Source organism: Canis lupus, chromosome 23, assembly GCF_003254725.2.
Source record: "Canis lupus dingo isolate Sandy chromosome 23, ASM325472v2, whole genome shotgun sequence".
Classification (NCBI taxonomy): domain Eukaryota; kingdom Metazoa; phylum Chordata; class Mammalia; order Carnivora; family Canidae; genus Canis; species Canis lupus.
In genome coordinates this window covers 32,884,474-32,909,628 of record NC_064265.1, presented here as the reverse complement: position 1 = coordinate 32,909,628, position 25,155 = coordinate 32,884,474, and the positions used below count along the sequence as shown (strand labels likewise).

At 32.4% G+C, this 25,155-nt stretch overlaps 2 protein-coding genes across 12 annotated transcripts in view; both read left to right on the top strand.

Annotated features, from left to right (window-relative positions):
* STAG1 (stromal antigen 1) overlaps positions 1-25,155 on the top strand; it is a 393,923-nt gene that overhangs the window by 315,238 nt on the left and 53,530 nt on the right. For 10 of the 11 annotated variants that reach the window (XM_025449001.3, XM_049099673.1, XM_049099671.1 and 7 more), the window contains 6 exons: positions 3,152-3,244; positions 3,350-3,439; positions 3,582-3,785; positions 4,932-5,002; positions 6,351-6,438; positions 24,390-24,470. In XM_025449001.3, the coding sequence (XP_025304786.1) occupies positions 3,152-3,244; positions 3,350-3,439; positions 3,582-3,785; positions 4,932-5,002; positions 6,351-6,438; positions 24,390-24,470 (627 nt within the window). The remainder of the gene's footprint in view (positions 1-3,151; positions 3,245-3,349; positions 3,440-3,581; positions 3,786-4,931; positions 5,003-6,350; positions 6,439-24,389; positions 24,471-25,155) is intronic. The other variant, XM_035704782.2, reaches the window with a different exon arrangement.
* On the top strand, positions 1,527-2,324 carry LOC112661125 (60S ribosomal protein L9-like). Its single transcript, XM_035704787.2, has one exon. The coding sequence runs from the start codon at positions 1,709-1,711 to the stop codon at positions 2,219-2,221; it is 513 nt and encodes a 170-aa protein (XP_035560680.1). The 5' UTR covers positions 1,527-1,708; the 3' UTR covers positions 2,222-2,324.

Here is a 25,155-nt window from a genome sequence, read left to right as displayed (position 1 = left end):
ATTATTTTACAGTTTCTGTGGGTCAGAAACTTGGGAGTGCCTTAGCTGTTTTTTTGGCTTAAGGTTCTCATAGGGTTGCATTTAAGATGTTAACCAGGGCTTTAGCCTCTGAAGATCTGGTTGTTAATAATACTTCCATAAAAAAAAAAAAAAAAAAAAAAAAACTTCCATAATGGCTTACTTCTGTGACTGGCAAGTTAGTGTTGATTGTTAGTGGGAGACTTAGGTCCTCAACTTCTGGACCTCTCAGTAGAACTTTGAATATTTTCATGACATGGTTGCTTCCCCTTTCCCCCACCCTCAGAGTAAATGATCCAAGCAAGAATAAAACAGAATGAGTGATCCAAAGGAGAGTAAGGTAGACTCTGTTTCTTTTATGAGCTAGTTCTCAAAAGTCACATTAACATCATTTCCATGGTCTCCTATTGTTTATACATGTCAACCTTAGACAGTATGCGAATAGACTATATAAGAACATGAATACCAGGAGGCAGAGGTCCCTGGAAGTCACATTGAAGGCTAATTCTTATATTACCCTAGCACAGGAATCTCCAAGCTGTGGTGCCTTTTAATGGAATAGTATTTAAAGTTAAAATTTTGTCACTAAGAGTATTCTCAATTGATTGTCAATTGATTATTTCTGATGGACACTTTGAGTATTCAGAGCCAAGAAACATGTATATATTTCTCTGTATATCTGTATTTAAATTACATATTCATATTGTTATTTATGACTTAAATTTAGCATAACAAGGTATTTTACATCTTTGATTTTGTATTTTTTCCCATTTTTATTTTTTGGAAATACATAAAATATTTACATAGTTAAAAAGTCAAAACCATGTAAAAACATACATTCAGAGAAATCTTTCATATTTTTATTTCTCCCTTTACACCCCATTCTTACGAATAAGCATTTTTATTTGTTTTCAGATATCCTTCCAGTGTTTCATTTTACAAGCACAGATAAATGCATGTACTCTGTCCTCTTTCCTCTCCCTCAAAAGATAGCTTATTTTATATAGAGTTCTGTACCTTACATTTTTATTTAACAGTATATCCTAGATATCACTCTATGCCGATATTTGGAGATCCTCCTTTTCTTATGGCTGCGTAGTATCCATTATGTGAATACACTGATTAAGAGTCTTTTGGGTTGCCAATCTTTTACTACTAGAAATAATGTACTATTAAAAATAATTCACAGTGAGTAATATTGTATCATTTCGTACCTGTACCACTTGTATTGGTGAGGTAGATTACTTAAAAGTGGGATCATTAGGTCAGAGGAAAATTGTGTGTACAAACTTGTTAGATACTGGCAAATTTCTCCTTCATAGGTAGTATGCCATTTTTACCATCCCATCAGAGGTTTTGAGGATTAAGTGAGTTCATGCATATAGACTGCCTAACATATGATCACTTAATCAAAGACAGCTATCTCTCTAAAATCAGTATCTTTAGACCTTTCATACATTGCCAGATGAATTTCATGATATGGCAATACCCTGAATATATTCCTAGACATATATTCCACTTTATATGTAGTCCCTTATGTTACTTTGTGCAAAACTAAATGCGATATTGTACATCATTCCAAAGTGATTATTTTGTGTTTTAAGAGGTTGAAAAACAATAAAGTTCCTGGAAGAGAAATCAGATAGGAGACCCTATTACTTCTTTCACATATTCTCAAACATCTGTGAGAATGATGAAGACCATTCTTAGCAATCAGACTATTATGTCAACATCACCACTGAAGGGATGCACTATTATCGTAAAGAGCCCCAAAGGAGACCTGAGAAGAGACTTGAATCACATCATTGTAGAACTAAGTCTCCTTGGAATGAAAAAGAAGAGGCTCCAACTTGAGAGAAATAGAAAAGAAATGGCTAGGTATAGCCACATGCAGAACATTATCAAGAGCATTGCACTGGGCTTCTGTTACAAGATGAGGTCTGTGTATGCTCACTTCCTCATCAACATTGTTATTCAGGACAGTGGTTCTCATATTGAAATCCAAAATTTCTTGGGTAAAAAATACATCCACAGGGTTCGGATGAAGCCAGGTGTTGCTTGTTCATTATCTCAGGCCCAGAAAGATGAGTTAATTCTTGAAGGAAATGACCGTGAACTTGTATCAAACTCAGCTATTTTGATTCAGCAAACCACAATAGTAAAAAAGGATCTCAGAAAATTTGGGAAAGGTATCAGTTTCTGAAAAAGAAACAGCTCAGCAGGCTGATGAGTAAAATCTAAGTTGTCCTGCTACAGAAACAAGGTGCCAGATTTTTCAGTTATTTGGGATATCTTAAAGGTGTAATAAAAGCTATATTGATTTTTAAAATTAGTGCTTATATTTATAAAGTGATAATTTATATTGGAATGCTTCTTTTCTATAAACTGTTCAACATTATGGTGCTAAGTTTCTTCTTTGAAATAATAACAAAATGCAAAATACCTTGGGGAAATGATTATTTTGACTGAACTTGCATTTTAATATCTTATTTTTGGAACCATTTATGGTTTAACTAGTTTGAACATGGGACAAGGTGAGGAGCATTATCAGCTTCAGTTTGTTCAGTGATATCAGTCTGTACCCCTATGTCTTGATTATTGCCTAACAGACTTATGAACTTAGAAGGACAACTAAATATAAATGAGTCCAGAGACATTGTTAGTTATGCTTTTAAAAATAAGTGAAAATTTATTAGCTGCTGACAATAAAAAAAAGCATTACTTTCTAAAGTATTTTTAGAAAAGTGTGTTTAACATAGGGGAGATTACTGTTAACATATTGAGGTTAAAACCCCAGAAAAAATTATTTCACTGTTCCAATATTTTTGTATTCATGACTGGTTTTATAGAAATATTTATTTTTGTTTTTATTTAAACAAGTAGTAATTTATCTAAACTGTGGTGATTCTTAAATAAGTAGCTATTTAATAAAGTAATTATTACAGTATTTCTAATGTTGTGGTGATAGAAATAAGCATAAAACTAGAGATATTTATTTTCGTAATTAGTTTGTTAAGCTCCTGAAAATTCTCGAATACATTATTCACTAATGCTTCATCATTCTGTGTAACATTCTAGATTTATAAATTATTATGTGACATTATATTCTTTGCCCATTTCATTTTATTTCTAGGTGCTAACTGCCAAAGAAAGAAAAACTCAAATTGATGATAGAAACAAATTGACTGAGCATTTTATTATCACACTTCCTATGTTGCTATCAAAGGTATAGTTTCATTTATGTTTCTCTGATAATATGCCACTAAGTTTGCTTACTAGACTGAACTATTAAAGTAGTTACTTCTTTTTTCTTTGCTTCTCCTCCTTCTAGTATTCTGCAGATGCAGAGAAGGTAGCAAACTTGCTACAAATCCCACAGTATTTTGATCTAGAAATTTATAGCACAGGTAGAATGGAAAAGGTAAGATACCATGAAATTAATTCTATTATAGTCAGTTTAATTAACTGGATTATTTCATTTTCATGTAATCTAGGCTTACTATTTGACAGATGCTTATTTTTATAAGTCTAAATATCATAGTGTTTCTTTTTTTCCTCCTCAGCATCTGGATGCTTTATTAAAACAGATCAAGTTTGTTGTGGAGAAACATGTAGAATCAGATGTTCTAGAAGCCTGCAGTAAAACCTATAGCATCTTATGCAGTGAAGAATACACCATTCAAAACAGAGTTGACATAGCTCGAAGTCAGCTGATTGACGAGTTTGTAGATCGATTCAATCATTCTGTGGAAGATCTGCTGCAAGAGGTCTGTCTTAAAGTTAACATGTGTATGTGATAATTTTGGCTAATGATTCAAAGTTGAATGTGCAAATCATTTCCATTTTAAAGTAAAATCTAGTGGAATTCTCTACCTTGTTCACATCTTAGCAGCATTATTACAACTGTTCATCCTGTAATGATTAATCATGATTATACTTTATTTTAAAAACCTGTTTTGTGGTGTCTGGGTGACTCAATCCATTAAGCGTCAGACTCTTGATTTCAGCTGAGGTTATGATCTCAGGTTTGTGAGATCAAGACCTGCATCAGGCTCCATGCTATGCATGGAGCCTGCTTAGGATTCTCTCTCTCTCTCTCTCTCACTTCCTCCCACCCCTTCCCCTCCTCCTTAAAAAAAAAAAAAAAAGTTAAATTTTTTTCTCTTTTAAGAAAAATCTTTTTAAGGTCTGGCTTTTCTTAATTCATTTTTTAACTTTCTTTTCCTGGAACCTAATTTACATTTTAATATTACTAAACTATTATGATGTGCTAATGAATAGAACATAAAAATAAGTGTGCTTGTAAGGGACAGCCCCTTTTAAGTTGTATGCCCAGGATAACAACAAACATCTCCAACTGATTATTTTTATAATAATTTTTATGATTCCTTCTCCCTCCAATCACTGTGAAGCAATTTGGAACCTCCACTGTTGTCTGTGTTCTGATGGCCAGGGTGATGGGATTTTCTTTTTAATCCACGTAACCAGTTTTTTCCTACTTCTAACTTTTAATCTTAACCTTTACTTTTTTTCAACAATTTTTGATTTCTCATTGTGATTTTAAGCTGCAAAAGTAACAAACTGTCAGTAAAATCTTTGAAGTATGTACCTTTTCACTCAGCAGCTTCAGTGAATTTATTCTAAAGTATTAATCAGAAAAGTGGGCAATGTTAATGTTTACAACATTGTTTAAAATGCAAAAATGGTTCTTCTTTCTGAGTGTTATGATTATAGGTGTTTTTTATTTTGTGTTTTTTTGCTTATTTGTACCTTCTTATTTACCATTGTGAATATGTGCTCTAGATAATAAAAAAAAATAATTCTCTTAGGCAGTAAATATTAATAGACTTTCATGTGAATTTCAGGAGATTAAAGTTATGGTAATGAAATAATGTCTGTTTTTTTATTTATAGGGAGAAGAAGCTGATGATGATGACATTTACAATGTTCTTTCCACATTAAAGCGGTTAACCTCTTTTCATAAGTATGTCATTTTACTTAGATTTGGTTAATAACATTATAATTGCCAACATAAAAGTAGACCGTTATGATATTTAACATCCTTATAGCAATGGGAAATTTTAGACAAGATGTGATTTTTTTTCATAAAGAAAAATTCAGATTTTCTTCAGATACATAATGAGGTTTTATTGATTACTTAAGGAGTAAGATTTATCATAAGATTTACCATTTAGCATTACAAATGTACAAATTTGTTAATCAGTATTAGTAACAAATTAGATGGGCTTATTTTATAGGCTTAGAGTTTTATAGGTATAATTTTCAGTTGATAACTTTTGGAAATCTTACTAAATAAGAAAAAAGATTTTGAGAAAGGCCATGAAAGTTATATTTTGATCTTTTTGTCCTAAATTGTTCTTGTTTGTCTGTTTATTATTGTGCTCTTATTGTGTAGACAGAATAGCTAGGCTTGAATGAGGAAAAAAGACTCAGATTAATGAAGTATCTTTTTAAAATTGTAATTAACATGTCCCTTGTTAATAAGAAGGTATGCTTCTCCATAAAGAAAGGAAAATAGAGATCTTTGTTGGTAAAAGAATGTTTTAAGTATAGCCCTTAAATTAATGAATACTTCAGATTCAAGACCTTCCTTTATACACAAGTACTTTGTTTGGAATTCTGTGGAAAAATAAACTCTTCATTTTGAAAATATTTTGACGTTTCAAAATAAAAGTTAACAGCCATTGATCTACTATTTTAACTGTAGAACTCATGAGAAAATAAAATGTTAGCATTATTTCAATTAAGAAGCCTATAGCTTTGCCATATTTCCTTTCTCCTAGTTTTACCTTTCTTGTAAATACAATCTCCTTTTCAAAAATAATGCCTGTATTTATTTTGAAATTGTAGATGGATTTGTTAAAATGTATTTTAAAATATACTAGGAAGAATGAAATGTAATACAGGCTTAGGTTGACTGTGTAGTAATAATCTTCATTTAAAGGTATGAATATTTTTGTTAATTGGTTTCTTTTCATTAATTCATAGTATCTGCTTGTGTATTCTCTGTCTCCTCTCCTCCTCTCATTTTTCCTGTCCCTTCTTCATTTTTCCTCTTTTCCTTTCCTTTCCTTTCCTTGTTTCTTTCTTTTCTTTTCTTTTCTTTCTTTCTTTCTTTCTTTCTTTCTTTCTTTCTTTCTTTCTTTCTTTCTTTCTTTCTAGTTTGGGTGAACTTAGAATATTTCTTTATCAATCTTTTTCAATTCTATAAGAAAACAAAGTTATTTTATATTTCCACCCACTGAAACTGAGCTCAAATTTAAATTTTCTTCTACTCTAGAATAAAGTTAATGCATTTTTGTTTATTTTAGTGCTCATGATCTCACAAAATGGGATCTATTTGGTAATTGCTACAGATTATTGAAGACTGGAATTGAACATGGAGCTATGCCAGAACAGGTAGGAGTTTATTGATACTCCTTCTTTGTCATTTTAGAAAGCTAAAGTTCTCTGAGATCACACAGGATTATCAAAGGATAATCAGGATTCACACAGGATTTCTATCTGTGTAGAAAGTAGTTGATAATTCTTAAATGTAGCTGTTTCCTTTGAGAATTATTGCCATAGTGATTAATGTTACTGATAGATATATCTTCAGGTTTGAGAAAAAAAAAAGTGGAAAATCTCTGCTATAATATATTTCAAACATTTAATACTAAAGTAAGCATTATTACTCTTTTGGGAAAAATACCAGTAATTACTGCAGTAGTAATTTCAGAACTTGTTTAATTCAATTTGAAAAAATTCCTGATTATGGCTGTATTCCAGGCACTGTTCTAGAGATTGGTAATTGTAAGCCTTAGATATGGCTTACTTTTTGTAGTAGAACCATAGTTAAGTAAACTTGGGACTTTTAGCAGATTTTATTTAATTTATGTATTCTATTTAAATTCAATTTGGGATGGAAAGAGCAGACATTCACCAAATTTTTAGTCTAGAGGGGATTTAAAATAGTCCATTTAATTCTATATAAGAAATAATAACAAATGTCCTTGATTATGTTAGGTGTTTCTATTGTAGTTTTTGGAAAGTAGCTAAATATTTAACTTTTATTGTTTTACTTCATTTATTGCTAACTCCTCAGCTTTCATCCTCTCTTCATCTCAAATTTTTCAGTAGCCTAAATACTATTCACTAATATTCCCAACCTGTTCTTCAAAGTTGAAAGGGCATGATAAAGATACTCATTTGTTTTGGTTACCTCATTTTCCTCAAGAAAATAATGAGAATAGCATATCTCTATTTCATCTGGAAATTGTAACTATGTCAAAATTTCTGTTTTAACTTACTACACTATCATTTATTGTCATAGAACTTGTAATAGTCTTACATTGTTGTCTTCTTTGGTTATCTGCTACTTATTTTTACTGTATATGTATTATTTCCTCCCATTTTATTTTAGTTTTTGTGAGTAAAAGAACAATACATGTGGTATTTGCTTAAACTCTATTAGTCTTAGGCACATATTCTTTTTTCTTTAATTCCACTATAGTTAACATGCAATGTTATTACATTAGTTTCAGGTTTACAATATAGTGATTCATCAATTCTATACTTTACTCAGTGCTCATCATGATCAGTATATTCTTAATCTCCTTCACCTATTTCACCCATTTCCCCACTCACCATCAGTTTGTTCTCTATAGTTAAAGAATCTATATTTTGGTTTGTCTCTTTTTCTTTGTTCATTTGGGGTTTTTTCTTAAATTCCACATTATACATAATTTGTCTTTTTCTGACTATTTCTCCTAGCATGCTATTCTGTAGCTCCATCCATGTTGTTGCAAATGGCAAGATTTCATTTTTGTTACGGTGAAGTAATAATCCTTTGTGTATATATGCATACATAAACGTCACCTCTTCTTTATCCATTCATCTTATCAGAGGACACAGGTGGCGTCCATAATTTTCCTATAGTAAATAATGCTGCGATAAACATAGGGGTGCAAATATCTTTTTGAATTAATATCTTTGTACTCTTTGGGTAAAAAAAGAATTACGGGATCATTTGTTATTTTTTGAGGAACCTCCATACTGTTTTCCACAGTGGCTATACCACTTTGTACTCCCACCGGCAGTGCATAGCAGTTTCTTTTCTCCCCCCACATCCTCACCAACACTTATTTCTTGTATTTTCAAATTTAGCTATTCTGACAAGTGTGAGATGATATCTTACTATAGTTTTGATTTGCATTTCCCTGATGATGAGCGATAATGATTACTTTTTATGTGTCTTGTCCATGTGTATGTTTTCTTTGAAGAAATATCTGTTCCTGTATTCTGCCTAGTTTTTAATTGTGTTATTTGTTTTTAAGGTGTTGAGTTGCATATTTACATATGCAACTTTACATATTTTGGATATTTACATATTTTAGATACTAACCCTTTGTCAGAGATGTCAACTACAATTATCTTCTCCCATTCAGTGGGTTGCCTTTTAAGTTTTGTTGATTATTTCCTTTGCTGTACAGAAGCTTATTATTTTGATGTGGTCTCAGTTGTTTATTTTTGCTTTTGTTTCCTTTGCTATAGAATATCTGTCTAGAAAAATGTTGCTATGGCCCATGTCAGAAAAATTACTGCCTTTGCTCTTTTCTAGGAATTTTATGGTTTCTAGTCTCACATTTAGATCTGCAATCCATTTAAGTTTATTTTTGTGTGTATGGTGTAAGAAAATGGTCCAGTTTCATTCTTTTGCATGTTGCTATCCAGCTTTCCCAGCACCATTAGTTGAAGAGACTGCCTTTTTTCCCATTGCATATTCTTACCTTCTTTATTGAAGATTAATTGACCATATAATTTCGGGTTTATTTTTAGGCTTTCTGTTTTATTACATTGATGTGTGTGTGTGGGTGTATATATACACACACACACACATATATATATATTTTTTGTGTGTGTGTGCCAGTATCCTTTTGTTTTGATTACTGCAGTTGTGTGGTATATAGTGAAATCTGGTATTGTGATAACCTCCAGTTTTGTTCTTTTTTTCAAGACTGCTTTGGCTATTCAAGGTCTTTTGTGGTTTCACACAGATTTTAAGATTGTTCCAGTTCTGTGAAAAATGTTGTTGATGTTTTGATAGGGATTGCATTAAATCTGTAGCTTGCTTTGGGTACTATGGACATTTTAACAGTATTTGTTCTTCCAATCCATGATCATATCTTATTATTTGTGTCCTTAGATGCATCCTTAAAACTGTAGTCGTGTATATGAAGTTTTAGTGCATCACTACTAGATTATACCCTTGTTTACTTTACGAATTAGAAACTATTAAAAATTTTTTAAAAATTTAAAAAAAATAGAAACTATTTAGCAGCTTTTAGAATCATGTCTTTAGATACACAATACTGAAAATCCAAAAAGCATACAGGATTCGACCAGTTCTTCATAGGACCATGGACACTTACTCTTTAGATTGCCAGCCTGTACTTTAAATTAAAATTCAAAGAAAATACTCTTTTAGGGCAAGCATATCAAATAACTACCAGAATATTTACCTTTAGTTATGTTTCACATTCTGAAGGTAGTTTAAAATTTATTTTCTGGATGTCTGATTTTTATTGTCCATATGCTTGACTATTTGTTTTCCATGGTAACTAACCATTTATCTACAAGTTTCTTTGTCCCACTCTTCAGAGTTAACTGAATTCTTTTTTTTCTTTCCTCTTTTCTGATCTTTTTTCATGCCAGTACTGTTTTAACTATTAGAACTTCAGAATATGACTGATGTTTAAAAGAATTTACCTATTCTAATATTTTTTTAAAAGATTTTATTTATTCATGAAAGACAGAGAGAGAGAAAGGCAGAGACACAGGCAGAGGGAGAAGCAGGCTCCATGCAGGGAGCCTGACATGGGACTCGATCCCGGGTCTCCAGGATCATGCCCTGGGCTGAAGGCAGCGCTAAACCGTTGAGCCACCTGGGCTGCCCCTTCTAATAATTTTTTAAAGTCAAATTATAGAAAAGTTATTGTAGAAAATGAACTCTTCCCCTTTCATCTGCTTCATACACTGTCATAATAGTTTTCCACAACTGCCTACTTGCACACTTTCTCTATCTATATGTGTATATGTTTTTATTTTATATAAATATGCCTATGTAAAACATATTAATAACATTCTTCATAGCAGTTTTTCCCTAGCCCAGAATTCAAGGAATAGTAACACATTACATTTAGTTGTTATGTCTTTTTCTTTGTTGTCTCTTTAATCTGGAATACTTTTTGTGCTTTTCTTTTTTTTTTTTTTTTTTTCTTTTTGTGCTTTTCTTTGATGACTTTTTGAAGAATACAGGCCAGTTATTTTATAGAATGTATTTAACTTAGATCTGTCTAATCTACATGTTTAGATTCATCCATATAAGGAATTCTTGATGGGAATGCTATAACAAATGATATTTGTCTTCAATGTATCATATCAGGAGGCACTTGATACCAATTTGTTCGTTATGGTGACATTAACTTTGATCACTTTAGTAAGGTAGAGTCTATCAAGTCTGTCCTGTGTGGTTTTCATTTTCTTGTTACATGTGGAAAGATTCCTCAAGACTATGTAAATATTCCTATTTCTTACAAAACTTTGATATAATGTTAGCATCTATTTTTGATTCCTGCCTGAGTCATTTATTTCTGTCATGGTCACAAAATGGTAAATTAAATGGTGATATTCTGTCATATATTTATGTCATTTGTTGGCCCTCTGCTATAGTGCCCTTCCCCATTTATTCGTTCATTTTTTAAAATTCATATGGACTTATGGATTGCTACTTTATTCCTATTTTGTCTAATTGGTTAAAATTGAGTCCTTTTGTTATTTATTTTGGTCCTCAAATTATTGTAGAATAAGCCAGAGGGAATTCCTTTCAAACTTCTCCTGTGTGCTTTTCAGTATTTTTGTGAGCATTTCCTTTCTTTCTGGAATAAAGATAAATAATAAAAATAATAAAATAAATATGCTATTTGGCATCTGCTTGTGCTCTCCCATATGCTAATGAATTTTTAACCTATGATAGGTATTAAAAGTTACTACAGTTCCATAACTCAGTGATTATTAACTAGTAACCCACATTTCAGAACTTATTATTTCTTCATACCATTTTTTGTAAAAAAAAAAAAAAAAGGCAAAAAAAAATTCTCCTTATTCTTTTTTGTGATTTTATGCTATTTCCTGTTGATATACTTAAAAGTTTATATCTTGTGTTAGGTAATATCTAAGAAGAAATAAAATATTAAACTTCTGCTTTAATATATAGTTTGTCTATATATTACATTTTTAGAATCAGTTATCTGAATTGATTCTAAAAATTAAAAACCAATAAACTATATTTGTAAATTGTTTTGGTAAATACTTGCTATATAACAAAACCGTATGAGTAAACCCATAAAGAAGGAAATGTAATCATATATCACTAACTTTGGGCCTCTCAAGGCATCAATAACAGAAAACTTGTTTTGTACTCCTTATATACCACGTAATACTTTAAGTCTTTACATGTATCCATTTGTTTAAGCTTATGACAACCCTATGGAATATGTATCATTACTCATTTTTTTTTTATTGATGATGAAACTGAAACACAGATAATAAATAATTTGCCGGGATCCCTGGGTGGCGCAGCGGTTTAGCGCCTGCCTTTGGCCCAGGGCGTCGTCCTGGAGACCCAAGATCGAGTCCCGCGTCGGGCTCCCGGTGCATGGAGCCTGCTTCTCCCTCTGCCTCTCTCTCTCTCTCTGTCTCTCTCTCTCTGTGACTATCATAAATAAATAAAAATTTTAAAAAAATAAATAAATAAATAAATAATTTGCCTAATGTCAGATAGCTATTGCATACCCACTCAAACCAAGCTTTTAAATTCTGTTTGTTGTCTCTTCACATTGTTTGCTGCTAATTTGGTACCATTCTTTACAATATCCCATCCCTTTTGCCCCACGTCAAACTCTTTTTTTTTTTTGCATTTTTTGTAAACATCTTTTGTATTTTTTCAGTGGGAATTGGAAGAGATTAAATGCTGGTACTGAATCTGTCATTGTGAACTGACAATCGACACATTTCTTGAAACTGACTGTAATACAGGGGTTAAGTTTAACTTCAGTCACATTATTACTCTTGGATAGATTATGACTTACATAAATAATGCAGTCATATTTTCTTTAGAAGCATGTTGATACTTTCCTACTTTCCTTAGAAGACTAAATATTTATTTCTTTGATTGAGCTTAGAAATTATTTCAGTTATCCACTTCTGACTCTTTTTGGGATGGTGTATCAAAAATTTGCCACCACACACACACACACACACACACACACACACATCTAGACTACCACCTACCTATTCATAATTAACCAAAAATGTGTTTGAGTGTCAGATCCTGAGGATATAACAGTATATTAAAGCAGTCCTTAATCTCAAGAGACTTATCTTTTTTTCAAATTCTACCTCCTCAGTATTTCTTTTGCCATCATCCTTTTAGCCCTTCTGTCATTTCCTTAACCTCAGCTTATCATTTCCATAGTTTAACCTTCGTATTTTCTCTTGTGAATCATAGGACTAGGTTATCTCCTTTTTCTTAGTTTCAGCCTCTTTCTAATGTAGCTTCTGTTCCAGTAATTTTAAACTATATGTATGTATCTGAAAACCTAACAGAGTTGTTGGGTTTTTTGTTTTTAAATACTGACATACTCTTAAATACCATTGTAAGAATAAATTGTGTTAATCACTTTAGAAGGATATTTGTCAATCTGTCAAAATTAAAAGTAAACATATCCTTAACTGACATTTATAAATTAGGAATTTAGACTACAGATGTATACTTGGGCATGTGTAAAAAGAAGTAGGTACAAAGATGTTCATTGTGACATTATTTATAATTTAAAACTTAAAATAACCAAAGTGTCGATCAGTAGAAAACCTGTTCACTTTGGTAGTATAAGTTTTGATTCTGTGCAATGCTATATAACTATAAATTTTTAAATAAAGTTATTATTATTGATGTTAAATATTCTGTGTAAGAAGGAATTTAATGAAAAGGCAAGGAGCAGAATGATATATAAATTTAAAGAAGTGATAAAATCTCCATCAATGGATATTTTTTAGTTGACAGATTATTCTGGAATGATACATAAGGAACTGTTCAACAGTGACTTTGTCATTGGAAGATGAGATCTCTAGTGGCCAAGAAGCTTAATTTGAATAGAACACCATTATACTGTTGGATACTGTACTGTGTACAACTATTGCTTTTTAAATTTAAAAATCACTTGTTTAATAACTGGAAATTGAGATTTTAAAAACATGTGCCATTTACAATAGCACCAAAAAACATGAAATAGTTAGGTATAAATCTAACAAAATATGTGCAAGATCTGTATGCAAAAAGCTACAGAAAACTAATGAAAGAAATTGAAGATCTTAATCAATGAAGATATATCATATTCATGAATTAGAAGACTCAATATTGTTAAGATGTCAGTTTTCCCCAAACTGATCTTAGATTAACATACTTTCATTTAAAATCTCTGCAGGATTTCTTGTCAGAAACTGACAGCTTAATTCATAAAGTTTATATGGAAGGAAGAGCAAAAGAAATAACCAAAAGAATTTTGAAAAAGAATAACAAAGTTAGAATATTTAAAATACCTGATTTCAAGACTGAACTGTAGCTTTAATAGTGTGGTACTAAAGAAAGGATAGACATACACAAAGGAGCAATATCGAGAATCCAGAAAGAAATACACTCATATATATCTGGTCAGTTGATTTTTGACAAAGATGCTGGGGAGTTCTTTGGGAAAAAGAATCTTTTTACAAATGGTTTTGAAATAGTTGAGTATACATATGAAAAAAACCCTCAATTTCACACTTCACACATATACAAAGTAACTCAAAGTAGACCATTTAGATTATAAGCCTAAGTGCAAAACCTGAAAGTATAAAACATCTAAAAGAACACACAAGAGTTAAACATTTTGTGACCTTTAAGTTAAAGATTTCTTAAATACATAAGAAGCATGATCCATCATTGAAAAATTTTGAAAGTACGCATTCAGCAAAATTAAGTACTTCTGCCCTTGAAAGACAGTATTAAGAGAATTGAAAAGATAATCATAAAGACTGGGAAATAATTATAAATCACATATCTGGTAACAGACTTGTACTCAAAAAGATAAAGATCTTTCAAAATTCAGTGGTAAGAAAAGCAACAGATACTTCACTAAAGAAGATAGATGACAAACACATGAAAAACAACTTATCATTAGCCATTAGTGAAATGAATGTGAAAAGCATGATGAGATAATACTACAAATCATTTAGAGAGCAGTGGAACTCATACATTGTTGGTGGAAATGCAAAATGGTACAGTCACTTCAGAAAGCAGTTTGGCAGTTTCTTTGGAAGTTAAATAGACACTTATCTGATCCAGCAGCCCCTTTCCTGAGTATTTATCCAAGAAAAATGAAAACTTTGGTTCACATAAAGACCTATATGAGAGGGGTGCCTAGGTGGCTCCATTAGTTAAGCTTCAAACTCTTGATTTCAGCTCAGGTCATGATCTCAGGATCATGAGATCAAGCCCCAAGTTTGGCTTTGCACTTGGTAAGGAAGCCTGCTTGAGATTCTCTACCTCTTCCTCTGCCCCTCCCCCTGCTCATGCTCTCTATCGCTCATAAATAAATAAATAAATAAGTAAGTAAGTAAGTAAGTAAAATCCGCGGTTGAGCATCTGCATTTGGCTCAGGGCATGATCCTGGAGTTCTGGGATCGAGTCCCACATTGGGCTCCCTGCATGAAGCCTGCCTCTCCCTCTGCCCATGTCTCCGCCTCTCTCTCTGTGTCTTTGATGAATAAATAAATAAAATCTTTAAAAAAAACACACACACACAACTGTGTTATCATCCATACAATAGAATAATTCTCAGCAATAGGGATCCCTGGGTGGCGCAGTGGTTTAGCGCCTGCCTTTGGCCCAGGGCGCAATCCTGGAGACCCGGGATCGAATCCCACGTCGGGCTCCCGGTGCATGGAGCCTGCTTCTCCCTCTGCCTATGTCTCTGCCTCTCTCTCTCTCTCTCTGTGACTATCATAAATAAATAAAAATCTTAAAAAAATTTAAATAATTCTCAGCAATAAAATGGAAGGTGCTACAGTTACATGTAACAATATGGATGATCCCCAGTAACATTATATGGAGTCAAAACAGATACACAAAGCTACATGCTGTACAATTTTATTATACATTCTGGAAAAAGCAAAACTATATGTCAGAAAACAGGTATCCAGAATGGGGCAAGGGCCTCACTACAGAAGAGCAAAGGAGAATTGGAGGGATGGTGGAAATATTCTATTTCTTAATTGTTTTGTTGGTTACCTGGCTACACATTTGTCAAACTGCAGAACGTGTGTTGAAAACAGATTTTTCTTTATATATAAATTATACTTCGATTTTTTTTTTCAAATGCAAAAGGGTACAAATAAGAGTAGGTATGTCTCATACTTATTAAAGGATATTTCAAAGCCTGACCAATGTATATTTTGAGGTTTAGAAAACTCCAGACCAAACCACAAGAACAAAAGACGTTTATCACATGGTAGAAATTTCAGAACTAAGAACCACCGATTGATATCATCTTTATTATTTTTCAGCTCTCTAGCAAAGTTGGATATAATGATTTAAAATTAATTGTTTAAAAAGGTTGTTGAATTATTCCTGTTGACTAAATCTTCAGGATTGGAACATGAAAATTTGTATTTTTTTTTTAATCTTCCTAGATCCTTCAGAGGCATGGATAGGGTGAAGTACATCTGTTTCCTCAAAGGACAATATCAGTGTTACACCATTTTTTGAAAAGCCCAAAAAATAGAAAAATTAAACAGTGTATTGTCCAGTGATATGTATATATAATAAAACTTTTTTTTAAAGAGCCAGGACATTATATATATGAAATTTAGTAGAAGTTTTATCAGTCCTAAGGAATAGGGGAAGAGATCATAGGTAGATACAAAGTTATTGGTATCACACTAGTTCTTAAATTTGGTTGTCTGTTCAAAAGTTAATTTTATTATTACACTTCATACATCTATTTTGAAGTACCAAATATTACTTTAAAACATCTTAAAGAACAGATAGAAGCACTTCTCTTTGCTGTTACAAGTGGGTATTTTTGAAACACTTGATCATGTCAACTCTTCTGTTCAAATATGAACATGATATTATCTGCACATTATCTAGCACTCTTAGGATAACATCCATATTTTTTTTTGTCATAGTGAGGTGACCTTGTTATTGTCCAAACAAGTGTTCTTCTGAAAGTGAAAGGAGTTACTCTTAATTATTCCAAGACTTATGCATAAAGCTGGATGTATAGTCACTCTCCTACAAGGAAGGCCCTCTGTGGTTTGGTTTCTGCGGATCTAGCCTCAGTATGCACTTAACTGAACTAGCCTTTTGAGTTTATTGGTGAAGCTTTTTTTGAAATTTCTATTCCTTCAACCTACATTTTCCCTTTGTTGCCAGATTAAATCTTACATCTTTCTTAATTTTTAAAATACACTTTTGCTTCCCTAGAAAGTTTTCCCTAACCATTATCACTCCTTTCTAGCTAACACAGAGTCCTTCTTGCCCCTCAGCACCTGTATGTATTCTTAGTCAAACCAGTTATTAAATTGTTATAGTTGATACTTATGTTCCTATTAGATTCATCTCTGAGATCCAGGGAATATATTTGTTTTAAGCTCCTATTCTAACAAAAGGATACTGAGTAAACATCTACTTGAAAAATGGAGTTCATGTAGTGAACATTTGGTAACAATGTTATTTTTTCATGTTACTATTTTAAATTGTACAGTTCTATCTCTGATTATTATATCTCTCTATAAAATTACCTTTATGTTTTCCCATCTTTTTGTTGTTACATGTTTTTGTTGTAGTAAAACTCATAATATGAGATCTACTCTCTTAACAAATTTTTAAGTGTATAATACAGAATTGTTAACTATAAGCACAGTGTTGTACAGTAGATCTCTAGGTCATATTAATTTATAAGCTTTTTTCTATATTAATGTTCTTAGCCTGATGTCATTTGTTACAGTAATTTATCAATGGAACTTTTTAAATTTTATATATCTTGCTGCTTGGAATATAAATATTCTTTATATAATCAGAATTCTTAGTTGTTTTCTGTTGTTTTTTTTTTTCTTTGATGTCTTGCTTAGAAAGCCTTTCCATACATTTCCAAGTCATTTAAATACTCACCATATGTTTCACTTTGTGTATGTCTTTAAGTGACTATTCTTTGCTTGGAATTATGGATGTCCCCTACTTTCACCCTTTCATAAAGACCATAATTCTCTCAACACTAAGTATTAGGTTATTGTTTCTTAATGAGTAAGGAATGGTTGAGATGCTATATATTCGGTGTTTGGACAGCTGTTTGTATTATTGTAGCATTTCAAGGTCATTAGCAAAAATTATTCATTGAGTCTTTTAGGCAGATCACTGAGATAGAAAGTGGCAAGCTCTTTCTTGATGTTACAGCCTCCATAGTTTGGGGGAGAAAAGGCTAGTACACATGAACTGTTTAAAAGTAGGCCTGAAGTGGTATGATGTGAACTCCCTGTCCAGTGTGCTTTCCACTATATACAAAGCCCCCTTTTGGAGATCAGTATGAAGAGATATCACTAAAAAGACCTAATATTTCACACTGGACTTACTATTGACAAACTGCATTTTTCTTCATATTCTTGTTTTAAAAAATGCTTGGAATTTCTGTGAAAACCTAACAGCAAAATTCTGGTGTACAAAACTGCCAGGGGTTAATGTGCATTAGCCTGCTATGTAACGCATTCCTTGGGAAGTCTTTTAATTTTTTAGTTACAGAAATTAACTATATGAATTTTTTTACCTCCGTATTTTATCCTTCTAATGGATTTTTTATTTAATTTATAATATACGGTATCCCTGGGTGGCGCAGCGGTTTGGCGCCTGCCTTTGGCCCAGGGCGTGATCCTGGAGACCCGGGATCGAATCCCATATCAGGCTCCCGATGCATGGAGCCTGCTTCTCCCTCTGCCTGTGTCTCTGCCTCTCTCTCTCTCTCTCTCTCTATCATAAGTAAATAAATTAAAAAAATTTTTTAAAAAAAAAATAAATAAATAAATAAAATATTTAAAAAAAAAAAAAAAAAAGGGGATCCCTGGGTGGCGCAGCGGTTTGGCGCCTGCCTTTGGCCCAGGGCGCGATCCTGGAGACCCGGGATCGATTCCCACGTCGGGCTCCCAGTGCATGGAGCCTGCTTCTCCCTCTGCCTGTGTCTCTGCCTCTCTCTCTCTCTGTGACTATCATAAATAAATAAAAAAAAAAATTAAAAAAAATATTTTAAAAAAATAATAATAATTTATAATATACTATGCTTTCTGATAATACAACACATTGGATGATCCTTCATTCCCAAAGCATATGTAGAATTTAGGAATCTTTCCTCTTATTAAAGAGGTTACCTTATCCTTATGATTTACCTTAAGGTTTGTGCTTTTCTTAGCATTTTCTCAAAAAAATATTACTACAATCTCTACTCTTTGCCATATTACTATTTTTTTAATTATTACACAGTAAAATTGACTTATTTTCCTTTTTAAAGATTTTTTAAAATTTATTTGTGATATACATAGAGAGAGGCAGAGACACAGGCAGAGGAATAAGCAGGCTCCATGCCGGGAGCCCGACACGGGACTCGATCCCGGGACTCCCGGATCGCGCCCTGGGCCAAAGGCAGGTGCCAAACTGCTGAGCCACCCAGGGATCCCCGACTTATTTTCCTTTTATGTAAAGTTACAAATTTTAACGTGTGTCTAGATTTATGTAATCACCACCACAATCAGGATATGGAACAGTTTTCATCATTCCTTTTTAAAATATCCCCTTTCGGGACACCTGGGTGGCTCAGCAGTTGAGCATCCACCTTTGGCTCAGGGCATGATCCCAGAGTCCCAGGATCGAGTCCTACATCAGGCTCCCTGCATGGAACCTGCTGCTTCTCCCTCTGCCTGTGTCTCTGCCCCTCTCTCTGTCTCTAATGAATAAATAAATAAAATCTTTAAGAAAAAAAAAAATCCCCTTTCACCATCCACCTTTAAAATATACTCCTTTTTATTAAGAAAAAAATTTTATTTTATAAAGAAAAAAAATTCCTCATATTATCCCTTTTTTCTGCATATTGTCCCTATATTATTAGATGCTTGCCCTACCTACATCTCCTGGAAACCACTGCTCTACTTTTTATTGCTATGATTTTATCTTTTTGAGATTTCCAAATAAATGGAATCATAAAGTATGTAAAACCCTTTAGAGCATGAAGTCTTTGAGTGAGCATAATGTCTTCACTGACCATAATGCCTTTAAGATTAATCCAAATTGTTTGAATCAATAGTTTGTTTTTAAATTAATAGTTGGTTCAACTTTCCTCCATTGTGTAGATACACCTGTTTGTTTTATCCATTCGCCTATTGACAGGCATTTGGATTGTTCCCATCTTTTGGCTCTCACTACTAAAGCTGCTCTAAACATATGTGTACAACTTTTTGTTTCAACAGAAGTTTTCATTTCTCTAAAGTAAATACCCACAACTGCAATTGCAGGTATTAGGGTATAAGTGTATATTTAACTTAATTGCCGAACCATTTTCCAGAGTGTATCATTCTTCATTCCTGCTACCAGTATGAGAATCCCAGTTGTTCCATATCCACATACTTGATATTATTAGTAGTTTTTATTTTAGCTAACTTAGTAGGTATGCAGTTGTATCTCATTGTGCTTTTAATGTACATTTCCTTGATACAAATGGTGTTAAACATCTTTTCTTGTGCTCATTTGCCAGCCTTACATTCTTCTTGGTAATAATTAATATTACTTCATTAATCTGCATCTAAAGGCTTTTTTTAAAAAGGATATTGTCACTCATATTAACCTACTCTAAGCATGATAGGTCAATATTGGATGTGAGAAGCAGAATAGTATTAAGTTTAGTTCTTCTCTTTTGTCATATACTTAACCACTAAAAAATTGATCCTCCATTCCCTTAACATCTCTTGCAAACAGAAAAGTGAAAGATTCCCAATTTATCCCACAGCTATTCTATAGATTTTTAGTATTTTAAACATATCCTATATATGTAGATATAATGTATCTATACATGTATATATTACATTTGCATAGTCATATTTCCTTATTCTATAGTCTTATTTTCCTTAAAAAGTCAATTTTTCTAAACATAAGCATTCTAGGAGCTTATCATTTGGTCTTTATTTACATGTAATACTACAGTTCATCTTCAAGATGTGTGATATCATTAGCTAGAGGTTGAATGATTCTCATTAATTCAATCTGTTAATCAAAAATAGAGCTATGGTTCCTGTAAATAGGTAAAAGTAATTACTAAGGGAAAGACTAAAATTTTTTATGTTAAGATAATGCTAACTGCTATAATTAGATTAATCTCAATACCTTAGTGGCTTAACACAATAGAAATTTATTTCTCACCCCCATGACTATAAAGTGCAGTTAAGAGGAGTGGAGTGTCACTGCACCACCCAATCATTCAAGAAACCAAGGCTTCCTGGGTTATTGATATCCTGCAGGCAGGTAGGAGAGTAGAAGATAGAAAAGGCATTCCTGCTTCCTAACTACTTTGCCCAGAAATGTTCAGTACACATTACCGTTGTCCTCCCAGGAATAGTGATAGCTCATGGAAACAGGAGGACAGAGGAGTAGGGTCAGAAGAAATTCTTTGTCATCAGCCCAGTACTTGTTATGTTATTTGAAGGTCCTCTCTGGTTTCAGAGTGTTAATCAAGGAAAGGCAGAAGAACTGTGGTCCTCATCGGTTAAAACAATCTCTTTTACCTTTTTCAGTTTTTTTATTGTTTGTCCTTGTTTTATCTGTACTACAGAAAGATGAAGTTGCTGATAAATGACTTCTGGACAAGTTGGGATAACATCACTTATTATACAGGATAAAATATCAGTATGACTGATATAAAGCCCAGAAGGAAGTGTTCTAAATATTCTTTTGAAATGTGGTCAGCTGTATTGTTATATAATTATACCAATGAGAAGGCAGAATTCTTCCTAGTCAATGAAAGTAAACTTTTTATTTTAAAATAATGTGGTGGATCCCTTAAAGTGAATTTATGATGAATGTCAATATATGACAGATTAAAATGGGGATGCTCTATTTGAAATATGTATTGGAGTGACCAAGTGTCTCCTCCCATCATAACCATGGCCTCCAAGAAACTTCTGCAAAACTTTGGAACAGTTTGAATAACTTCCTAGTATATAGGCCAATAGAAATGTATTAGGAAAGGACATTATATTTGTGATGATTAGGAGAAATGGTAACTAAAATTAAACAATTCTTCAACATTACTTTTTTTATATCCTAATTTTCCATTGATAATGTTAATTTGTATATTACTTTTCTAGTAATCTAACAGTTCAGGTTGTTTCAAAGTAGAGAGAAATTTTAATACTCTCTTTTCCTTCCACACAAATCACTTTACCTCATATCTACTAAATTAGAGGTTATCAAAAAATGTCTCAGGATTAGTACATGTACTATATTGAGCATCTTCTAAGTATAGTAAGGTGATTTCTTCAGCATTAAAATTTATAACTTGACAATGTTTCAGTAGTCTTGTTTCTGGCATTCTGACATGAGTCAGTAATTTAATTATTATGTTTGTAAAACCCTGACATCATCTCACTGGTGTTGCATCAAAAGCAGCACTACTCATCCCTCTAATGATTTATTTTTAGTGCTGAGGAGGAGCATTGGAGATATCTTTTGTTTATGTGATCTAAAACCTAAAATTTTTTAAGTAAAACTAGCTAGAATTCTAACTACTTCTTTCTGCATTTACTGATTTTTCTTTTGATTTATTATCTATATATATTTATTTTTATCTACATATTTATTTTTTATATATTTTTCATTTTCTACATATATTCTTATGGTTTTTAGTTTATCAAGTGGGGAAGATAATGGAGATACTATAATAATGTAATATGTTATTATTCTTTATTGCAATAAAGATAAACCATGTATTCAAACAAAAATGTAATAAAGGGCCTATCCAAAATGAAATTCTCCTTTAGTTAAAATTCTTAATCAGTTTTGTTTTCCTGAATTCTGTTGTCTCTGAAAAATCGGGACAAATTTTCACAAAATGAGAATTCATTGCCAATAAAAAATGAAAACATGCCCATCTCCATTAGTAAGAGATAGAGAGAAGTTAGTATAGGTTAATACTACATTAAAATAGTATTCTTGGGGGTCCCTGGGTGGATCAGATGGTTAAGTGTCTGCCTTCGGCTCAGGTTATGATATCAGGGTCCTGGGATCAAGCCCCACATCTGGGCTCCCAGATCACTGGGAAGTCTGCTTCTCCCTCTGCCTCTCCAGCTGCTCATTCTCTTTCTCTCTCTCAAATGAATAAATAAAATCTTAAATAAAATAATACTGTTGGTACTATCTACCAAAAAATTAAACATACATATACTACATATTATCCAGCAATCCTTTTCCTAGAGCAGTGGTCCTTAAAGTATAGTTTGAAGAGCCCTGGTGATTTCCAGGGCACATCTATGAGGTCAGACTGTTTTGTTTTTTAATAATTTTTTTTAAGATTTTATTTATTTATTCATGAGAGACAGAGGCAGAGACACAGGCAGAGGGTGAAGCAGGCTGCATGCAAAGAGCCCGACATAGGACTCGATCCCAGATCCTGGGATCATGCCCTGAGCCAAAGGTGGACACTCAACCACTGAGCCACCCAGGTGTCCCAGACTGTTTTCATAATAAGAGGAAGATGTTATTTGCTTTCTTCATTTGTTCTCTCACAAATGTACATTGGAATATTGGTGTCATGTCAAAGAATAGCCACATTTACCTGCAAAGACCACTAAAAATATACCTTCTTTTTCCAACTGACTAGTGACACTGGATTTCTTCATATACTTCAATCGAAACAGCATATTTTACTAAAATGCAGAAACACATTGAAACTGTTTTCTATTAAACCAGACATTTAGAGATTTGTAAAAATGTAAAACAGTGTAATTCTTCCTACTAAATATTTTTCATTTTAGAAGTTTAGTTCTTCTTCAGAAGTACATTTTTTTGTTAAAATTACTTTAATTTTAAAATGAACAAATATTTGTAACATTTATTATTTTTACTTTCTTACATGATAAATCTCTTAAATAACCCTTATAAAAAAAAGCAATTTAGTTTTTTTTTAGAGTAATCTTTTAGAATTTTTTTAAAGATTTTATTTATTCATGAAAGACAGAGAGGCAGAGAAATAGACAGAAGGAGAAGCAGGCTCCCTGCAGGAAGCCTCATTCAGGACTCGATCCCAGGACCCTGGGATCACACCCTGAGCCGAAGGTTCAGGCTCAACCACTGAGCCACCCTTTAGTAATTTTTAAGAGTGTAAAGAGGTCCTGAGAACTAAAAACTTCAAGAACCTCTGAGCTAGACAGGTGCATGCATGAACAGCAGGAGCCATGTGTAAGAAAGTTCATAGCAGCATTCTTCATAATGGCCTAAAATCAGACGCATTGTAAAAGCTCAACGATAGAATGAATAAATAGGATATTCTAAATATGATACAAGACCAAAAAATAATGAACCACGGCTACATGCAACAATATATATAAATCTTAACTATAAATGTTAAAATGAAAAAAGTCAGATTCAAAGTAATTCATAGTGCATGATTTCATTTATATAATGTTCACAAATAGGTGTTAATAAACTCAGTATTTAGAAATGTAGACTTAGGTAGTTAAAATGTACTGACTGCCTGATTAGTCAAAATGGCTATTACCTTTAAAGAGACAAGAAGACATTATATTGGGAGAAGGTGCTAGCAATGTTCTATTTCTTGACTTGGGTAGTGTTCATGAAGGTATTTTTCTTTTATGCACATTTCTGTATAAATGTTCTATTCATAGTAGAAATATTTTAAAACAAAATAACCATTTATTATAAAATCTGGATAAAAATTTCTTCAATATCCCTTTTAAAAATCTGAGCAAATACAACAGATTTTTGTTTAAAGCATAGTGTTATTTGGGTCCATATTTATTGACATACATTATATTTTTATTCTCTAGACTGATATGTTGGTTTGTCTTTTTTTACCTAAATATTATTTTACACATTTTAACTTTCTACAAAAATTTGGACTTGAAAACTTATTATAAGAAAAAACTATGATAAACATTGTTCTCTTAATACTGTACAAACATAAATTATGTCTCATTTGTTTGAATTTTTTTATTTGATACAGATAGTCGTACAGGCACTGCAGTGTTCCCATTACTCGATTCTTTGGCAGTTGGTGAAAATTACTGATGGTTCTCCTTCCAAAGTAAGTAAGAGTTTCTGAAGGCAGAAGGGTTATTATTATTACTAAAATAAAATACCTTGCTTAAATCATTACTTATTAATTTATTCTTACCAGTTACAATAAATTATAATTTTTAATGAAGTATATAGTAATTATTATCAATTCTTGCTTTATCCTATGAGTAAGTATATTTTACCTCTTTGAAAGAACCAGTTCTTCAAGCAATAGATGCAGAACTGTATAGATACACAAATTTAAAAGTCTTACCAGAAATCACTATAGTAGAAACCACAAGAGCTCTGATAGGTGACATGCTATTAAAAAGAATAATATTGAATGTAATGCTATGTAAGTCTTAGTTTTGGAATTATAGCACCTTGGGGTCCAAACTAAACACTCTTGTTAAAAAAAAAATTATCTAGTAATTTTTTTTTCATTTTAATCTAGCCATGACCATTCAAAACAAAAAGGAAAATACAAGTTAGATTAAATTAAACTAGGATCCAAGAGAGTCAAACAGAGCCTAAAGCCTACTAAACTTGAGGACATTTTGTAATGTAGACAAATCCCAAGGCCCTCCGGCGTAGACTATCTAATAAGTAGCACATCTCCCCTGATCAAGTTGGGATTCTAAAGAGTTACTTCCAGCACAAGGGTAAATTAGAAATAAACCCATGCCAGCTCCATTCATGGGGGAATATAGGGA

Excerpts from the sequence above, each read along its gene's own strand:
- LOC112661125 (XM_035704787.2), top strand. The coding sequence starts at position 1,709 with ATGATGAAGACCATTCTTAGCAATCAGACTATTATGTCAACATCACCA.